Source organism: Eschscholzia californica, unplaced genomic scaffold (assembly GCF_041429995.1).
Source record: "Eschscholzia californica isolate CP2 unplaced genomic scaffold, dmEscCali1.0.p SCAF_1, whole genome shotgun sequence".
In the NCBI taxonomy this organism is placed as follows: Eukaryota; Viridiplantae; Streptophyta; class Magnoliopsida; order Ranunculales; family Papaveraceae; genus Eschscholzia; species Eschscholzia californica.
The window spans coordinates 66,542,776-66,563,733 of record NW_028238198.1 but is presented as its reverse complement, the minus strand read 5'-3'; the positions used below and the strand labels follow the sequence as shown (position 1 = coordinate 66,563,733).

General features: G+C 35.0%; 2 protein-coding genes across 2 annotated transcripts; both read left to right on the top strand.

The window, feature by feature from the left end:
- The first annotated feature begins 205 nt into the window (after positions 1-205).
- LOC147568419 (eukaryotic translation initiation factor 3 subunit F-like) lies at positions 206-3,247 on the top strand. Its single transcript, XM_086654859.1, has 6 exons — positions 206-662; positions 972-1,051; positions 1,568-1,797; positions 2,457-2,578; positions 2,667-2,780; positions 2,902-3,247. Exons 1-6 carry the CDS (start codon positions 453-455, stop codon positions 2,989-2,991), a joined length of 846 nt encoding a protein of 281 aa, XP_086510985.1. The 5' UTR covers positions 206-452; the 3' UTR covers positions 2,992-3,247.
- A 12,388-nt stretch (positions 3,248-15,635) lies between these two features.
- LOC147568418 (eukaryotic translation initiation factor 3 subunit F-like) lies at positions 15,636-16,241 on the top strand. Its single transcript, XM_086670958.1, has 3 exons — positions 15,636-15,776; positions 15,865-15,978; positions 16,100-16,241. Exons 1-3 carry the CDS (start codon positions 15,708-15,710, stop codon positions 16,187-16,189), a joined length of 273 nt encoding a protein of 90 aa, XP_086527084.1. The 5' UTR covers positions 15,636-15,707; the 3' UTR covers positions 16,190-16,241.
- The last annotated feature ends 4,717 nt before the right edge of the window (positions 16,242-20,958 follow it).

Genomic DNA, 20,958 nt, shown 5'->3' with positions numbered 1-20,958 from the left:
TTTTGTTTTTTGGCCCATACTTCTACTTCTTCTTCTTCATACTTGAAGAAGAACACATAAAAGAACAATAAGGTCGTCAACAATCGATCGGTCGACATGCCATCGTCGACCTCTTCTAAGACGACAAAGAAGACAATAAAAATAAAAACAAATTAATTTTAGAGGAAGGGTAATAAGGGAAGAGAAAAGATGAACTGGTAAAGTTGATTGTCGGTCTTAAGAAAATGAGACTATTTTTGAATAAATGAAAAACAGTAGGTCAAAAAGGAAGCTAGTCACGTATTAGGGGATGAAAAAGAAAATAACCATTAGCAAGTAACCCGAATTTAACTTTGGACCCGTCCCTCTCTCATAAATCTCCAAACCCTAGAAGTCCCAATCCCTCCTTTCCCTTTTCATCTTCGCTCGATCTTTTCTCTATCTCCACTAGAAAATTCTTAGATCGAGTGATAATGGCTACGGTTTTGCAGTTCTCTCCATCGCCGACCAGTTTGTCTGCCAAAGTTCATCCCGTTGTCATCTTCAACATCTGCGATTGTTACGTGAGGCGTCCAGATCAAGCAGAGAGGGTAATTGGTACTCTTCTCGGTTCAGTTCTTCCTGATGGAACCGTCGATATTAGGAACTCCTATGCTGTTCCTCACAACGAATCTTCCGGTCAGGTTGTGTTTCTTTCACTAACTTTTTCCTCCTCGATTTGTTTAAATTGTTGGAACTCACAGTACTAGGGTTTAAGTCTAGCGTATTCGATTTTGTTGTGAATCTTATATGTGTCTTATATGATTTGAAGCTAATTGAAACCGTATGACATAGCGAGAATTGGGATTTAGGGCATTAGATATTACTGCTAACTCTTTTGAAGCTGATAACAAAATTGAGATTTAGGGCATTAGATAAGACTGCTACCTCCTTTGGATAAGAGAGTTGTGATTAAGTTATTTACTTATCTTTTCTCTTATTCATGTGTTTAGGTGGCATTGGATATTGATTATCACCATAACATGCTGTTATCTCACCAGAAAGTGAACCCCAAGGAAGTCATTGTTGGATGGTAACATTTTGTGCTAATTAGTTTCGTACTTTCTTTACTCTTATAGTTTTACTTTTCTTCTTTTAATCAGTTTTTTTTTCCTTGAATTTTGAATGCTGAATGCCTTGTCCCCTAAACATTCACTTTATAGGTTATCAGAAAGAAGTGCTAAATTGTTATTTTGATAATAGTCTAATAGACTGATAGTAGATAATGGGTACATTATGAAGTTCAATATGGGTTTATGGGTTCTGTGATAAGTATTGCTCTGTTTCACCTTATTAGAGTTCCGCCTCAGTGAAGAGGTTTTATTAGCGTTTACCAACTTTGTGCAAGGGTATTCCTTTAACTTATAGGTGCGTGTGGTGTCGGTAGAAAGTCACCATATCGACACTAGACGCCTTTACTATGGTAACGCAGGAAACACAGTTCAAATGTTGGATTGGAGTCTTGCAACTGACTGAAATTGCACAAATTAGTCATTGTCACTACTTTAAAGTTCACTGTATACATTTGTGTCATTTCGTTTGTTGACAGGTACTCAACCGGCTTTGGGGTCTCAGGTGGTAGTGCACTGATCCATGAATTTTATTCAAGAGAAGTACAAAATCCTGTTCATTTGACTGTTGATACTGGATTCAAGAACGGTGAAGCTAGCATCAAAGCTTTTGTTTCAGTTAACTTGAATTTAGGAGATCGACAGCTTGCAGCACAATTTCAGGAAATTCCTCTTGATCTTCGCATGATTGAAGCGGAAAGTGTTGGGTGTATGTATTTATCTCTCTTTTCTTTATAGACTTCTCTTGTATTTTAACAATTTATGAGTAAGATCCCTTCTTATATAGTATGTTTGCATAGATAGGTTGATCTTTTTGTATAACCTAATCAGTAAAAGTTCAAAAGCAAAACAGAACGCTAATGGAACAATTTTCTACACATCACCTCTATCTTTGTAAAATTATTAGAGTAGAAGATAAAACTAAGAAAACTTGTAGTGTTTCTCATACTTCATCGACTAAGTTTTATGTTCTTGTAGATCTCTTACACAATTTTAGTTAACAGCAATCTGATTATGTGTGTTTAGTGGTTGTTTGTATCTGATTCTGTATGTAGTTTACCTTCAAGTTACTCACGTGCATCATTTGAGTTTGTGTTTGAGAGAATTAAAAGTAGAAGAAATTGTGGTTCGGTACTGATCCTGTTTCTTGGGTGATTTCAAATTTTCACTTCTTTATATCTTACTGCTGTGCTATGCTTCTGTCATTTAGCATTAGGAATCATGTGTCCTTGACAATTGCCATTGTGTTTTAGTCCTGTTTATGAGGAATTCTTTTTGAACCTCCATTAATTTGTAACATTACAAATCCGGTGAACTAATCTATTTTTTTTTAAAGTGTGAACTAATCTATTGCATCTGTACTTTCAGTTGATGTTTTGAAGAGCACAATTGTGGACAAGCTTCCTAATGATTTGGAAGGAATGGAGGCTTCGATGGAAAGGCTGCTAGCTCTGATTGATGATGTTGCTAAATATGTTGACGATGTTGTGGTAAACACTCTTTCTAGTTTCTCTTATTATCACGTGCTCTCCCCAATTTTATGTCTTTTCAATTTCAGTAAATTATTGTCCCTTTCAGGAAGGACGAGTTGCTCCTGACGATAATATTGGGAGATTCATATTGGAGACTGTATCTTCCATTCCAAAAATATCACCTGGAGCTTTCGATAAGCTAATCAATGACAGCATTCAGGTATAACCCATATTAAAGATCCTTCAATGGAAATCATTTAATTTAGTTTCATATATCACTTTTGATCATTAATCTTTGATTTATGTGCTCTTCGCTAATATGCTTTGGGTTCTTTTTTTAGGACAATTTGCTACTACTATATTTGTCAAGTCTTACAAGGACACAACTCAGTTTGGCAGAAAAGTTGAACACAGCTGCTCAGATACTTTAACTTCAACAAATAGCTACACATTCTCAGTCGTGACAGCTTTCGATCCCAGGTTGTCAAGGAGCACCAGGTATTTTAGTAAGATTAGTTATCGTCCTTGTTCTGCTCGCACTATCTGAATAGGGGCATTTTGTTTTCCGGTTTGCTAACTGTAAAATTTTGCCGAAGATATTTTTTACAGACGGGAAGATATTTAATCCCTGGAGAATATTGTTAAACTATGGTTTATTACTTGCATCATCAAATTTTGCTTCTCTTAGCCACAAGGTTTTATTTTTGAACATGAGATGTTTATCGTCAGACTCGTGTGCCGAGGCCCGAGCCTGAACATTTAAAAGAAACTGCAGAACTAGGGCCGACAACGGCTCCTACTAGAGTTGTTAAGCTGAATATCAGTGAGGATAATAATTTTGTGATTTCTCGTTTATTTTAAAAGTTCTAGTATGTTGATGAAGGAGGCTTAGGGTACACTAGGTTGGCATTTTTCAACCCTCAATAACACAATATTTTTGTACCTCCATATGACTTGGGTGCTGTTTGTTTTTTATTCCTGCCTGAGTCTTTTGTGGTCAGAGTTCAATTCGGGTTAAGCTGACTTGCTCGGGTCCTATTTAGCTTAACCTTACTGGCTTTGTTTTTTTTTGAATTGTACCTTGCTGGCTTTTGTTCCTTCGGTCATGAAGGCCGAAGTCATTTCCGATTCTCCTGACATATTGGTGTCTGGTTATTTTGGCATTAAATAGAAGGAAAATCAGTTAGTCATTCACACGAGTTAAATGGAAAAAGAACAAATATTCTAAAGTTCGACTTGACGCAGATTTAGACTGGCTGGCACTTCTGGGAAACAAGAAAAAATTTGGAAGTACAAAAGTAAAGTGAAATTCAGTACAAAATTTTAAAGAGAAACAAGACATTTTCCTATCTTTTTCATCTCCTACTACGAGCATTGGCCATCACTAACGTTTTAGTCTTTTTTTTCTTTTCTTTTTTCCTCTTCTTCGCCCTTTCTTTCTCCCTCTCTCCCTGTTTCTCTCCTCAACCTTTTTTCTTCATCTATTTCACGGAAGGGGTTATCCTTTTGCTGGGAAACGGATTTGGTGTTGAGCCCAAATGATTTTGGGTGTTCCCTAAACAGGACTGATTTTCCCAAACCATTGGTTGGCGATTTCACTTAACTTAACTAATGCATTGGTCTGAGGAACCCCAAAACTAGTGACAGATTCACCAGTTCGGAAGAGCGCTTAAACTAGTATCTGTTTTTTTGACGAAGGGGATAAAGAATTGAGGAGAGACAGAGATATGAAGAGGAGAGAGATTGAGAGGACAAAGACAATGATGGTGGCCGGAGTAGGAAGAAGATGTTTTCTTCTCCGTAAAATATTGTATCTTAGAAAACGTGACAGTTTCTCTATTTTCATTTTTATTCTCTCCAACAATAAACAGCTTAGAGCATCTCCAATGGGACACTCAATCTCTAACACTTAGAGTGCCACATAGACTTCTTGGAGTTTTTGTTAAAAAATCATCTCCAATGGAACACTTTATTAGACACTCTAATATGAAGTGAACACATTTATTATAGAGTGTCTAGAGAGAGAAACTCTAAAATGAGAGTGTCTACTTGAGACTCTCTAAGTGTTACTTTTAAATTTCAACCAATAGAAAATCTTGCTTTTCAACTACTTTTTATCTATTGAATTGAAGAAGGATTTGTGTATTAAGTATAGACACTTTAGAGATCTCCATTGGAGACCAACAAAAATTAGAGTGTCTCTATATTGACATTTAGGAAAGAGAATCTCTATTGGTCCTTGACAACTAGGACTTTTAGAGTGTTTATTAGAGTTTCCCATTGGAGATGCTCTTAGAAATAGTTATCTGGTGCTATCTTATCGAAAGTTTGAAACATTTATTACATCTTTTTGTCTTCTTAAATTTAATGGCAGGTTAAGGTATTTTTGTTCACATTTTTTAATAATGGGGAATATATAGATTAAAGTTTAAAAAACAAGAAAACAAGAAACTAGATTTAGCAAGTGCACACCATTTTGCAGTCTGAAACTAAAGATTCAATGATTAGTTAATTTGTCAGGTCCTCAAATATATTAATAAGAGTAAAGACTAGTAGAGATATAACACGTCAACGGTTCATTAACATTAACATTCTAGTGTTGAAGTCTAGAAAACCTTTAGCATCCTCCAACATCCCATTTTTCCCTAGAGATTACAATAAAAATATCATCCTTTAGGTTGGATTGTACCATGGTTATAAAAGCCATTGAGTTTTTTTGGTTGAAAGATAAGCCATTGAGTTAGACTTCCACAATACATAAAAATTTGATGAATTGTAACAAAATGACACTATATATAGACTTCCTTTGAAGGGGATTTGCATGATACATAACATTACACTGAATAATTTGTTAATAGGTCATTCAATACTAATGTTATGAAGTATTGTGACGGTCCTTCAACAAAAAAAAGTATTGTGACGGTCACATATTTTTTCTTTATTTATTATCCCTAGAATATTTAAGGGGCTTTGACTAAAAAGGTCAAAATAATAGTGAAAATAAGTAAAAAAAACACAAAGCATTTCATAATTATTAGTCAGGTCAAAAAACATACAAAGACTAAAGTACCTTTTTGTCATTTTGTATAACTATTTTTTTTATTTCTTTTTAAAACTTTAAATCTATATAACTTGTTTTTGAGATGTCAGATTTTTATGAAATTTATTTATTTAGAAAGGACTTTTCATTGCTTTCTAACAAATGCACTTTCAATTTTCTTTTTTAAAAGAAAAAAAACTCAGGAAAAAAAAAAGTCATTTTTTCTGTTTTTCTACAAACTGGGTTTGCAATTATTATGGGGGTTTGCAAAATGTAGAATGTAAACTGGGGGTTGCGAAATGTAAATTGCAAATTGGGGTGTGCAACATGTAAATTGCAAATTGGACAGACTGTAATCTCGGGCTCAGATTTTACAAATTCGATTCTCAACACGATAATAAAAAACTGAAGTTTCTTCTTCAAATCTGAAAATTTTCATATTCATCATCACCAGATAAATTTTAGTTTCAGATATAAGGTTTGCAAGTTCCTTGATAGTCATGGATCTGAATCATTTGCCTTCTTCTGTTTCTATCTTCTCATTGCAGTAATAGCAGGGGTCATGATTCTTGGTTTAACGGAAAATCTGGGTTAGTGCTTGTTTATTTACTTCACTGCGGTTAGTGCTTGTGTATTTACTTAACTGAAACTCTCCACTTTTATTAATAATTACTGAACCCCTCCCCCCCCCTTTCTCTATAGAGAGAGATAATTTCGAGGTGTCTCTCTCTAAAGATTGTCGAATCCTGATAATACATCCCTCTCTCTCGTACTGATCGAACTACCCTTCAATCGAAATAGGGTTCTTCGAATTGGGGTGAAGTCAATACACAATTTCTGCAATTTCGAGTTGTCTCTCTCTCTCTCTCTAAAGATTGCCGATTGGAACCACATTTATTCGAGCTAGGAATCTTCGAATTAGTGGTGTACTCCATTAGAACTTCTTCAATTTCGAGCTAGGATTCTTCGAATGAGGGATTTGTCCAACTAGGTTTTCATTTTTGTCTGGAATTGACCATTAATTTGTTCAAAGTAAAACAAAAGGTGGGGGTTTCAGTAATTACTAATAAAAGGTGGGGGTTTCAATAAACGCATTACCAAAAAGTGGGGTAAAATGTAAGAGGGCAAGAAAGTAATATTGAAAATATCAAAGTTAAATTTAACGAAAGTGGGGGGTTTCAGTAATTACTAATAAAAGTGGGGGGTTTCAGTAAACGCATTATCAAAAGTTGGGGGTTTGAGTAATTCTCCCTTTTCCATATCATTTTATTAGTTGATTTATGGATTTAATTTTACCAATCTGGATTAAGGCGGGATGCAACTCTTATGAACTCTTTTTTATTCAATGTGGGACACATTAGGTCTGTAAAATCTATCTTCTAGCCTCTTATTTTGAATGCAGACTTTGAGATCTTAAATGGCAAACCTTTTCTCTAAATATTACTATAAAATAGATGATGTTATTGGTTGAGGTTCATGTCATCATAAAACATGTTTTAGTTGGTTGATAAGTGATTGCTAACGATTTATAAACACCACAAAAAAAATAACAAAAATCAGAGAAGAAGAATGATGATGGCGAAGAAGATTTGGACGAAGATGATGATGCCTTTGTGCCGTGTTCGCTCTCTGAAAATCCTCCTAATCCCGAGCTCCATCATTTGTTTCTCTCTAGAAATCTCATTTTCTCTATCTCTATCTCTATCTTAGTCAGTGAAGAAGAAGAAAAAGAAAAAGAAATCCCTAAAAAGAGAGCTTGTTGTCACAAAAATTGATTTAAATATATAAGGGTAGTTTGGGGATGAAAAAATACAAAATGACCTTGGGATCCGTTTGTTACGTGGAAAAGTACATGTATGTGAAAACTAACCTTTTGTGATCGGAAAGAAAATAGTTTTTCATATGTGAAATTAGCTTATAGGTGTTTGATGGGAATGTTAGAAAATAAGGGTGCCTCCAAAAACAATATCGAATTAGCTTTTAGGTAGGCCTTTATAATTTTAGCCTTGATCCCATCTTTAGTACCCCTAGCATCCTACTAGATCGAGAGAGATCGAAAGATCGAGAGAGAGATAGAGAGAGAGGGAGAGAGAGAGAGAGAGAGATAGTGAGTGAGTGAGAGAGAGGGAGATCGGGTAAATAATTTCAAATGAAGAAAGATCGGTACATAGAGAGGGAGGTCAGTCCCATACTTGAAGTCAATTGGTTTTTGCTTCAATCTGAGTTACAAAAAATTACTTGAATTTGGTTTCTGCAAGAGTGACCACAACTTCTTAGAATCAAATTGGGTTTTGCAATTAAGGTTACATGAATGATACTTAAAATCAAATTGGTTTTTGCAGTTATGGAAAGGGAAATCATACTTGAATCAAAGATTTTTCTCTCCATTGGTAGTACGATACCTAAGATGGTTAGGACATCAGAGATTTTCCTCTTTTTGGAATCAAATTGGGTTTTTTAATTAGGGTTACAACATCTTTGATGGTTATGCTATTGATTCACCAAAGAAGATCTGAAATTCGAAGAATTAGGAGTTTAAGGATCAATCTTAATCACAAAAATTGGAGAAGCTTTTGGACTATAATTGGATTTAAGGGTTGTAGTTGTAGAACAATTAGTGTTATTAGAGCCATGGGAGACAGAGCTTGCGACCATGGAAATAGAGAAGATCAGAGAGAAAAAATGATATTAGAGAGATAACTAAAGGTTTGCAGAGGTGAAGGAGAGAGAAGGAAGTTTGAGAGAGAAAGGCAGAAGACTGGAAGAGGAGAGAGCGTTGTTTGGAAGAGGATTAGGTTTTCCCACCTTCTTTTGGTAAAACAAAACATCATTTTTCCCACTTTTTTTCACAAGGATTCGGGTTTCTCACTCTTAAGGACCAATCATACAGAAGAGAATTGATTTTCTTACATAACTCAATTTTCTTAGGGTTATTTCCCTAATAGCCTCCAACTTTGTGATCAGTTTCCTGCCTAACCCCTACTTTATCAAAAATACCTAGATGGCCCCTTTTTTTAGATTTCGTTATAACACCGTTAACTAGTCATCATCTATCTCTCTTCCATCTCATCTCATCTCTCTTCCATCTCATCTCCTCTCTCTGCCACCTCATCATCTTCACCGGCGACCTTCAACATAAAAAAAAAAATTATTTTCTTTTTCCTCTCTCTCTCTCTAATTTTTTTTTCTTTTACAGACCAGATTTTGGTTTGTTCTTCACGGGCAGACCCTTTTCATGGTATGTTCTTCACGAACAAACCAAGATTTGATCTTCGTGAACAAACAAAGATCTGATCTGTAAAGAAAAAAAATTTAGAGAGAGAGAGGAGAGAGAATTTTTTTTTAATGTTGAAGGTCGCCGGTGAAGATGATGAGGTGGCAGAGAGACGAGATGAGATGAAGGAGAGAGAGATGATGACTAGTTAACGGTGTTATAACGGAATCTGAATAAGGGGGCATCTGGGTATTTTTGATAAAGTAGGGGGCTAGGCAGGAAACCAGTCACAAAGTTGGGGGCTATTAGGGAAATAACCCATTTTCTTACCCACTTTGCTCACGTATTAAACAAACCCTTAATGACAACTAATCATATTATTTTACACTTTATGTATCATTAATCGTAATGTTTTGACAACTTTTAGTTAATAGAAAAAATGTAGGCTTTTTTTATAAGTATGATAATTTTTTCAACCCAAAAAGTCATTTTCTAAAAATTAATATCACCATTTCGATGGTTGTTTGAACCTTTTCCTTAAGTTGTGAGAACCTGGGGGCAAAGGGAATGTTATTTTGGTTTTGGGTAATGGCTTTAGTTGGAAAAGGAGATTCCGCAACAGTGAATTTCCTCTTTACCTAATTTTTTTTGTTTTTCACTAGAGCAAGTCTAACTCAAGAGGGGTTAGGCCTATAAAAACTCTTTTTCTACCCAAAATTAAATCAAGGGACTCAATTTAAAAAAATCAACTCCAACCTTGAGGGACTCGGGCCTAAAAATTGTGTTTGTGTTAAACATATGTGTGAGTTTTTTGTGAGTGTGTGATCTTGTGTATTGATAGGCCCAAAATGGGTATACTTCCGCAAGTATACGAGATCAAGTTATAGTAAATCTGCTTCAACAAAAAAAAAAAATTATAGTAAATCTGGAAATCCGGATCGATCCATGAGGATAAGTATATTCGACTTAAATTTCATATTAACACCCCATTCATAAATTTGGTTTTGTTTTGAAAATTATTTTAATAAAAAAACAACAATAGACTAAAGAAGAATGAAGGCAATATGAGAAATGATTTAGGATTTTCAATTCCACAACATAAATTCACTCCCTAAAATATGCAACTAATTAACTAATCCCTTTTTCATTATCACTCGAAATCTAACATAATGGACTATTTATTGGTCGCGGCTTTGGGGAATAAAAAAAAAATCTCTGGAGAACGAAATTCTCTACAAAATTGGTCTACCAAGATTGACTTTTTTTTATATTCATTTTTGTTATAGGGCTCCCAATTTTAGAGTTAACCAAAACTAAATTTTTAGAAGATCATATAAACGAATTTAGAAAGAACTTTTATAAATTTAAGCAAAATCTTTCTAGGGTTCTAAATCCTAAACTCTTTCCAAGTTTCTTCTTTTCTTCATCTTATTTTTCAAAGCTTTGTTTTCTTCTAATTACAAAACCCTAAAAACATAGGAGAACAACCCAATATGTTTAGAAGTGAATATGTTTTAGGGTTTCAAAATTAATTAATTTTTAGGGTATAATATGTTTATCTTGGGGAGGATTAATGGAGGAAGAAACTTGCTTTGGACATCCCATGGAAGATGTATTAAAAACTTCAAAATATTTTGTTTGATGATTTCTAGGGTTTAGAATGTTTTTTCCTCTTTATCTCTCTAACCTTGTTGTTGATTTTAGAGAAATAAGGTTAGTATGTATTTGAGATTTGGGGAAGATAAGTAAGAGAAGTGATATAGAAGGAAAAAAGATGAGATGAATAAGTTTTTTTCCGGAGAAAGAAAGAAGAGAGGAAGAAGAAACATGTGTAAGTTATAAAAAAAATTGTGTTCCTCATAAAAAATATTCCCTAGAGATTTCACAAAGAAACATGCATTCCCCGGAGAATTTATTCCCCGGAGATTTTTCTTTATTCCCCAAAGCCGCGGAGATTTCGGAAGATATTCTTGATTTACACATTTCATAATTATGTATTTCTAATTGACTATCATATAAAGACTATACTCTTTTAACAATTATTCATCATCTAACAAGCATATTCTATCTAACAACTAAATGTAGCATGAGATATCTAATTATGAAGCATGAAAAATGAAAAGAATATAAGATCTAAATGGAATGACAATTAATAGACATTTAAGATCAATTGGAGGATTGAATCAATCAAATACACATCTCAAAATGATCCAAAATAGGTTTCCTCTACAACCCTATATATGAAATTAGTTATTCATTGAATATAAAGACACATTCATTGATAAAACAAATTACATGGAAATAAATGAAACAAAGAAAAGAAGTCACCCAAATCCTTGCTCCAAATATTCTCCACATATAATCCACATTATGCTCCAAATCCAAATAATATCATCTTTTATTGCAGGAGAATAGGTGAAAGAAGAAAGTTTACAAGAAAGAAATAGGTTGTAGAAAAGAAATGGGAGAAGAAGATTGGCTAGAAATAGAAATTAGATCTAGAAATTAAAAGTAGAAAAAAATTGAGGAGATGAGATGAAGGTGGCTAAAGAAGGTAGAAGAAGATGGATTTTAGGATTAGAATTAAAGTAGTGGTACACAACTATTGATATCATGTGTAACAAAAGCTATTAAGCGTTAGTTGAAGACGTTCATGGATCTAGGCGCGTATGGATGACCAGGACCACTGAACTCCGTGTTACACTGAATCGCTGGCCTAATAGACATTATTTGATGTTTCACGGGTCACTGAAAGAAGCTGCTTCGCGCTACAGATCCTCGCCACCTAGCTTATACCAATCCCGCTAGCCCGAAACTTAACCGAATGTGTGCCTTTCGCCCATTTTTAGTCATTTTTCACATTTAACTCCATAAAAAACACCTACTCAAGAAAACCAATCATTTTATTATAATAAAGACTTGAAATGGACTAACTTGCCCAAATTAAGCGACTCAGATGGATTTTCATGACCCATCGAACATCCACAAACTTAGGTTTTGCTAGTCCTCGAGCAAAACAAAATAATAAAAGAAAAGGCCAACTCACTTTCGGAGAATGCCGGTTGCATTTAGCATATGCAACACGCCGTTAAACCCCTAGGTTATTGCCTAGTTGATGAGTGTTGTCCCGTGAGGGTTTGCAGAGAATGTACCCACAAAATTTAAAAACTTTTCAAAAATACAGTAGGATCCAAAAGTACTCATAGTAAACTAAGATGGACAAACACTATTTATCTCCTAGAAAATTTTAGCAAGCTAATAGGAATCAGACAAAGTTAAAAATACTATAAAGACGTTAAACATTTCTTCACTAGTAATCTAGACTCGAAGTGTACGTAACTAGCCACAATGAGAATCACTTCAGTTCCGAACATACAGAATATTGATCTCTATCTTAATACATTTCGCCTCGACTTTGGCCTCACAGACATATGCTCCAAGATGAAATCACTCAAGAATGGTTCACTCGTATGCATGAGTGTGATCATTAAACTGGACTCAACGAATAAAAAGGGGTGAGGACAACAATTTAAAACAAATGATCTCTGAAAAGTAAAGTAACCACTAAATGGAATGGGGAAGCCAACTTACCCTTCTCACCTACTCTACCCTCTAATAATGTTTCCTAAAGGTCAAAAGATACATTGATGAGATGGATAAGTGAGATCCCGAGAATGTCGACGTCTTCAATGTTCAAGAACTTCAAACAACTTCCAAACTTAGCTTTTTTGCTTCGAACCCTTATTTAACACAACAAACTAAAGTTCACATGAACTTTTCAAAACACAACTACAAACAATACAAATACCAACACTAATATTCTCGTCAATCAACTTTTTTTTTTCGAACTTTGGTTTCACATTCTTCTTTCTTTACTTTTCATTATTTCATTCTCGAGAGTTGTATGATGAATGGATGGTAGAGTATCTGTCTTCCTAAGATTGACACTATTATCGAGTTTCATGAACTACAAGAGTAAGGTTTATTCACTATCATGATGTCACTCCTAGTTGCTATGAAAGTTGAGCACACGAGATCAAATGAGATCTTTTTATAATAGTTGTGGGGTTCAGTAGTTCTTCATTCTACTCAGAGTCAGCGCAGGAGAGTACGCTCAAAGATAATCGAAAGACTCAGATATCTCACGCTCAATTAATGATTAATCTAGTTCTCTCAGAACCATCTATCCTTCACTTCCATAATACTCACATGGCTAGAGCACAAACGACCTTAAGACTCGACATTCATGAATAAACTTTTACCAACTGGATAATGCGATCAACTCGACTTTATAACTATTAACAAGCCAAAAACAACTATTAGACTCACATTTTCAGGCCAAAATTTAAAAAATTTGAACCCTCTTGAATTTTTGAAATGAAGGACTTAGCAAAAGTTCTTCCATATCTCCAAACTTAAACCGAATACTGTCCTCAATGTTCTGAAGGCTATGCCAAAATAAAAGATGAGAGGAAAGATATTATATTACTCCACTGCCCTATACCAAATGCATGGGTTGCCTCCCAAGAAGCGCTAAATTTATCGTCTTCGACCAGACGATGATGAAAGAAAAAAAGAAAATTACTGTAAACCTACTGGATTTTAAGTTGAAGACTCCCATACAATAGTAATTAGAAAATTTGAGGATGAACCTAAAAAATGAAGTATCCAGGAAGGTTCAGTCTCACGTCTATGAAATGATATGACGATTTAAGTGAGACTTCCACTGTGGATGAGTTATCCCCAAACTTAGATGAAGCTATAATCATTAAGTTCAGCGATAAACTACAGTTGACAGACAATTGATAAAATGTGTCCTCATAGACATGACAAATGGGTGGAGAGATCATGTTAGAATTCACAAGTAATTGCAGCGGGGTAACTTGAACTTCCGAGGAACATAATGCATAATTATTTAAGAGATTGGACTCATCTAGATCAACACTCAAACTAGGAGTTTCTAAAATAGCCTCATTGGCTTGTTGCATAATTACTTCCAAGTTAGGTTCTAGTTCTTCAAATTCCGACTTAGGTAAAGACTCAGACAAACTTTCTAAACTTTCTTTCATGATACTCTCATTAGTGTCTAGGCTGCACCTGAGTCAAGTGAATCATCACTCTCTTTAGACATTTCAACTAGCCATAGTTCTTCATCTTCATCTTTAGTAAGACATCTAGTTTGATCCAAAAGATTATAATGGATAAGATGAGTAGAAGGTTTAGACTCGAGAGACAACACAACCTCAGGTTTTGGTTTCTCTGAAGGTGGTTAAAGAGTTTTCTCATCAATGGACTCATATAATGATAGTGGCGACTCTATAGTTGACAAAACACTATGCTCAGAAACTAAATATGGGGTAGAATCGAATAAAGTATTTGCCTCACTTATACTACGTTCTCGTCATCATAAGACTCATGTGTTGTGTATTGTAATCCATATTATCAAAGAACTCATCTTCTATGATGTTGAGTTTCTTATTGAGGGGCAATTATAGATTTTTACCAATTCTTTCATTTAGAGCTAATCTTTCAACTCGTAGCTCTTGACCTTTCCGCTCAAGCTGTATATTAGTCCTGACAAGACGACTATAAAGTTGGTATAATGAAGATGATGAAGAGTCATTAGTTTGAGTGTCATCCCATTGAGGTGGTTGGGACATGTTTGGATCATAAAACTCTTCATTATATTGCCTATAGGATGAACTATTGACATATGCATAGTGTATTGTAATCCATATTATCAAAGGACTCGTCTTCTATGATGTTGAGTTTTTTAGTATTCTCATTATATTTGATTCAACAAATCGTAGTTTGGATGATAATTATATGGGAGTAGTTGCTTGTAAATAGATCATAATCAACTTAAGGAAAGATATTCAGGACGATATTCATAGTGTGACTCGGTTCATGTTAATGGTTTATTATTCTTGTAGATCTCTTACACAATTTTAGGTAACAGTGTGAGAGGCAGTTTCAAGATTGGATTCAAGAGGCGGTTTCAAGATTGCTCATAGGCGGTTTTGGTGGTAGGAGGCAGTTTCCAAAATTTGAAGCAAATCCTTTATAATAGTCGATGGATACAATTGCCTAATTGAGTCGGCTTATAATAGTTATAAATAAGGGGGTCTTGAGTGCTTCTAATCACAACACCACAACAACTCAACAACAACTCTTCTTTAGAGAGAGCTAGTTAGTGAGAGCAAGAATGAGAGAAATTTTGTTCATAGTTTTGAGCGGTGTTTAATTTCTCGGTCGTCGAAGATTTAGTATAGAAAGTTAATTTTCTATACGGTATCATCTTGGGACGAACTTGCGAGTTGTGTGAGTCGTCTTCATCTATCTTCAATAAAGATTTCTTGTTCGCCCGAGGACGTAGGCTTTAGGCCGAACCTCGTTAGATTTCTGTTTACATATTTAGTTTTGGCATAGCTTCTCGATTAATTTTCGTAGTCGGATCAATTTCTAGAATAGGTTCGAGCTTCCGCGACTTTTAGTTCTAACAAACAGCAATCTGATTATGTGTGTTTATTGGTTGTTTGTATCTGATTCTGTATGTAGTTTACCTTCAGGTTACTCACGTGCATCATTTGAGTTTGTGTTTGAGAGAATTAAAAGTAGAAGAAATTGTGGTTCTTATCCTGTTTCTAGGGTGATTTCAAATTTTCACTTTTTTTATTTCGTACTGCTGTGCCAAGCTTCTGTCATTTAGCATTAGGAATCATGTGTCCTTGACAATTGCCGTTGTGTTTTAGTCCTGTTTAGGAGGAATTCTTTTTGAACCTGCATTAATTTATAACATTACAAATCCGGTGAACTAATCTATTACATCTGTACTTTTAGTTGATATTTTGAAGAGCACAATTGTAGACAAGCTTCCTAATGAATTGGAAGGAATGGAGGCTTCGATGGAAAGGCTGCTAGCGCTGATCGATGATGTTGGTAAATATGTTGACGATGTTGTGGTAAACACTCTTTCTAGTTTCTCTTATTATCATGTGCTCTCCCCAATTTTATGTCTTTTCAATTTCAGTAAATTATTGTCTCTTTCAGGAAGGACGAGTTGCTCCTGACGATAATATTGGGAGATTCATATTGGAGACTGTATCTTCCATTCTAAAAATATCACCTGGAGCTTTCGATAAGCTAATCAATGACAGCATTCAGGTATAACCCATATTAAAGATCCTTCAATGGAAATCATTTAATTTAGTTTCATATATCACTTTTGATCATTAATCTTTGATTTATGTGCTCTTCGCTAATATGCTTTGGGTTCTTTTTTTAGGGCAATTTGCTACTACTATATTTGTCAAGTCTTACAAGGACACAACTCAGTTTGGCAGAAAAGTTGAACACAGCTGCTCAGATACTTTAACTTCAACAAATAGCTACACATTCTCAGTCGTGACAGCTTTCGATCCCAGGTTGTTAAGTACCGCCAGGTTTTTTAGTAAGATTAGTATTAGCTGCTATTCCCTCACTCTATCTGAATAGAGGCATTTTATTTTCTGGTTGCTAACTTTAAAATTTTGCCGAAGATTTTTATACAGACGGGAAGATATTTAATCCCTGGAGAATACCGTTAAATTATGGTTTATTACTTGCACCATCAATTTAGCAATGAGTTTTTGTTTTTGGACATGAAATGTTAATCGTCAAATTCGTTTCCTCAGTCTAGAGCCTAAACATTTAAAAGAAAATGCAGAACTAGATCTGACATTGACAATCCCTGTATTAGATTTGTGAAGTTGAATATCATTGAGGATGATAATTTTGGGATTTCTTGGTTATTACTTAACAGTTCTTACTCCTTAGTATGTTGATGAAAATAAAGAAGACATAGGGTTAACTCACTTGGCAGTTTGCAATCCTCATAACTCCATATGACTTAGGTGGCATTTGTTTGCTTCGTCCTGCCTAGTGTCTTATGTGCTTGGGTCCAATGCGGGTTAACCTGTCTTGCTCGGATCCAGTTGGCTTAACCGTACTTGCTTTGTACCTCCAATGGAGGCAAAAGTCATTTCAGACTCTACTACCTAATGGTATCTGTAGTTATTTCATTAAATAGATACAAAAACGGTTATATGCATTCACACAAGTTTAATGAAAAATAACAAATATTCTCAAGTTTGACTTGAGCCTTTGATGCAATTTTTGTTCTTTCCAGACTCCAACCATAAACAAGAGCCTCTTGGCGGTCAAGTAGTCCCTGTAAATTTTCCATGTTAATTTTCTATTTATTTTTATTTATTTTTATTTATTTTTTAATCCAAGGGAAACATATCCATTAATAAGTGATAAAGTCACAATGATACAAGGATGATAATAGTTATTTCTCTCCTCAGAAGACTTCATGAGAGTTACATACCTTTAAATGCAAAGTGTCTCATGAAGGGAAAGAAATTGGACTAGACACAGACACAAGGGATCCTAAAGATCCGAGAAAAAAGACTTTAAAGGTCTGACAAAAGGATCCTAAAGATCCGTGAAAGGAGACCCTAAAGGTCCGACAAAAACGAAATTATTATAATATTAATACAAATAAACTCAAAGGACGACAAAATAACTGGAAGAACCACCGCCCTGTCACCGGAAAACGCCGCCGTCACTGGAAACCGCCACCGGACAACCGTCGCCATCACCAGAAAATCGTCACCGGTAAACCGCCGCCATCACCGGATTATTTATCTTCTCTCAATCTCTTGTCTCCCTCTGAACTCTCTCTCTCAATCTCTGATTTAAGTCATGAACTAATGTTCAATGTCCTTCTCATGAATTCCATCCCATAAGTTTGAATTTTTTGTTTTCTCTACATTCTAACATTCATTAATTACCATTGAAATAGCCATGAAGGAAGAGAAGAACTTTGAGAAATGGGATTAACCTTCTCTAATCACCATTGAAATAACAATTGAAATGCCCATTTTCTCAAAACAGACAAGATGATCCCCGATTCACCATTGTGTCACAATAGGATTGAAAGCCGATATTCTTGATTCACTTTCGACAAAGAACCTAGAATCCACAAGTTGATAGGGAGAGAAATTAATAGATATCAGAAAAGAGGGAAGTATAAAAGAGGAAAATCCGGCGAAGGGAGACCCTTCGCCGGAGAACTAAACTCCGATCTCTCTTTCTCTCTAGAAACAGTTATGCAGAGCCGTTTCTCTCCATGGAGACCCACAAACTTCCTTTTTCTTTATTACAAAACAATTTTCTGTTTTTTGTTTAGATCATTTTGGCCTCTTAGGTTGTATGGTTGGCTAAGATCTTTTAGGTACACTAATGCTACAGTTCCGAAGGAAAATGACGAAAGTTCTTTACGGAATGACGTGGTAGCACAAGTTTGAAATTTTGACTCAATCTGGGCCGTTCATCTATTAACGACCCAGATTCAATTCTCTGAATCTAAGTTTTGAGAGAGTGAATACCGGAGGGAGACAGTAAAAATGACTTTCTTCTCCCGCTTCTCTCTCTTACTTCCTCTCTCTAAAACTCCATTAAAAGACCTTGAAGCTTGATTTAGCTTCCTAAAACTCACTAAACAACAAGTAAGAATCAATGTTATACATTTCCTTCTCCTCCAATCTCAAATACTACTAATAAATTAGATAAGTTGAACTATGAGATCATCTAGAAACAATCTTAATTTGAACCTAGGCAGACCAATTCTTCAAAACATGTGAAGGGTTTCAATAAGAAAACCTTTAATCAGTTGCAAAAACACCCTAAAATCAATAGAAAACAAAACCCTTACAATCAGTAGCACAAAACCCTACAATGAGTAGAAAAAAAAAATCCTAAAATCAATAGAATAAAACCCTAAGTGGTGTAAATATAAATAGCAAAAAGCCTAAAATTAGTTTAAGAAGATCATAATATCTCAAGAAAATCTCAATAGTAGAGAGTTTAGGGAAAAATCAGTAGAAAACTTGGATCTTCCATTGTTTACCTTTCTCCCATACTCCCTCTCTCTCTATTTGAAAAGTGGGTGAAAGAGACGTGGACCACGTGGTATGCCATTTTGTATCTGGGCCGTTAATAGATGAACGGCTCAGATTGGGTCAAGATTTCAAACTTGTACTGCCACGTCATTCCGTAAGGAACTTTCGTCATTTTCCTTCGGAACTGTAGCATTTCCGCTTTTTTTATTAGTTAGGTTGGGGTTTTCCCTGTTTTGTTTTCTTAGTATTAGAAGTTATGCTTTCAAATGAAGGAGCTAATATAAGTAAATATTATTTGAGCATATTTACAAATAATTTTGCACGAAATACAATTTGTAGCATACATATTAATAGATAAACGACCTCGAATAAGTTTAGTCTGGTATAACTCCTTGTAATCCTACTATAATACATCTAAGATCTGTCCACCATCATTTGGTGCAGTGGTTGAACACCCCCTCTTATGTCCATGAGGTCGTGGAATCGAGTCTCGGTGGTTTTAAGCCTCTTTCATGTTGTTGGACTTTAGGCATCTTTCGTTAATGGTTTAAATTAGGCGGTTATCGTGTATCAATGCCTTACGACTAACGTAGACCGTAGTCGGTTTCTAACAAAAAATACATCTCGACTGGATCTGTCTATAACCCATGCCGGGGATGCTTCCCTAGTTGAGCAGTGGTAAGCAAGGGAAGGGGCGAAGCCGGACAGAAAGCTCTTGAGAGCGAAAATAAAAACGAAATGACACAGATCTGTTTGTTAGTAGGAAAATCGTTTTTCATGAGAAAATCCATTTTTTGTTGTTAGTTTAGGCCCAGGAAGTATGAAAACAAATTTCATGTGGGAGAAATAGTTGATTTATTTTACCACAAAAGGTGTTACTTCCTCGCTCTCTCTCTCTCTCTCGTTCTCCTTCCTCTCTCTAACTGAACTATTGAAAGCTACGGAGTGGAAGAAATGGTTTACTATTGAGATTGATAGATCAAAGATTGAAGATGTTGGAAGTGATCAAAGATTGAAGAAGTTGGAGGTGAGAATGTTTCTGGAATCTTTGTAGAACGAAGAATCAGGTTCTTTCTATTGCGATTGGAGCCATTTTCTTGATTACTATTGCAGTTGAAGCTCGTTTCTTCGATTGATGGAGTAGGTCAATTGTATTCCGAAAATGTCTTGAACCTAGAAAATTCCTTAAAACCAGTTTTGGTTATTCTAAAATCATATTGAGAAGTTTCTTCCATTGAAGAGGAGGAAATAAAGCTAGAAATGGTGACTGGAAACCCCAACTTGAAATGGAATCCTAACTCCTAAGATCAAACTCTAAATTGATGGATCCCATCCATAAATCTACTTATCCTTAATCCAACATTAAATTGATGAATGTAGAACGTTGATTAAAACATCGGTACTTAGTTTTGAAGGATTCCAACATAGGAGAAACCGCAGTAAAAATTAACTTAGAAGCTCAAGGTAATGAGAGGGTTTTTCATGGTTGACTATGTATGGACGAATTCTTAAAAGTAGATGAAGAACAGATTAATACCTTCATGGTCTTGGAGTAAAAAAATGAGAATAGACAGAAGGAGAAAATAATGTAACGGATTAACTTTTTATTTCTAAAAATAGGATTTGGACTAATTAGAGAAAGAGAAGAACAGATAGAACAAATGAAGAATGACCAAATTGAATGGCGTATGAGAGTTAATATTTTTCCACCTGATACCTAGTTGTCTGCATAAAAAAGAATTTGTTGTCCTATCCTTTTCATGAAGACAAATTCACACGTGAAGGTTAGAGGTCTTAATTTTTAATTCATAAGTTAGTTCCCTCATCAACATTCTTGTGTCTCCTCCAAGCTTCCATAGAACTATATATATTATCAACACATTAAGCTTGGAAAACCTTTAGCATTCTCCAACATCCCATTTTTAGTATCTAAGATAAGGGTAAAACATGATTGTTCTGATGAGTTGTACCATGGTTGATTATAGAAGCAATTGAGTTAAAGACTAAAGCCAAATAGGAAATTTGATGAATGGTAACAAACTGAAACGAGGATATACAGACTTGGCTGAAGGGAATATGCGTGATAAATGACAGAAGGATGAATAATTTATTGATAACTTCTTCAATACTAATGTTATGAAGTCTTGTGGTTGTAACAGATTTCTTCTTTCTCTATTATTCATAGGAAAAATGACGTCAC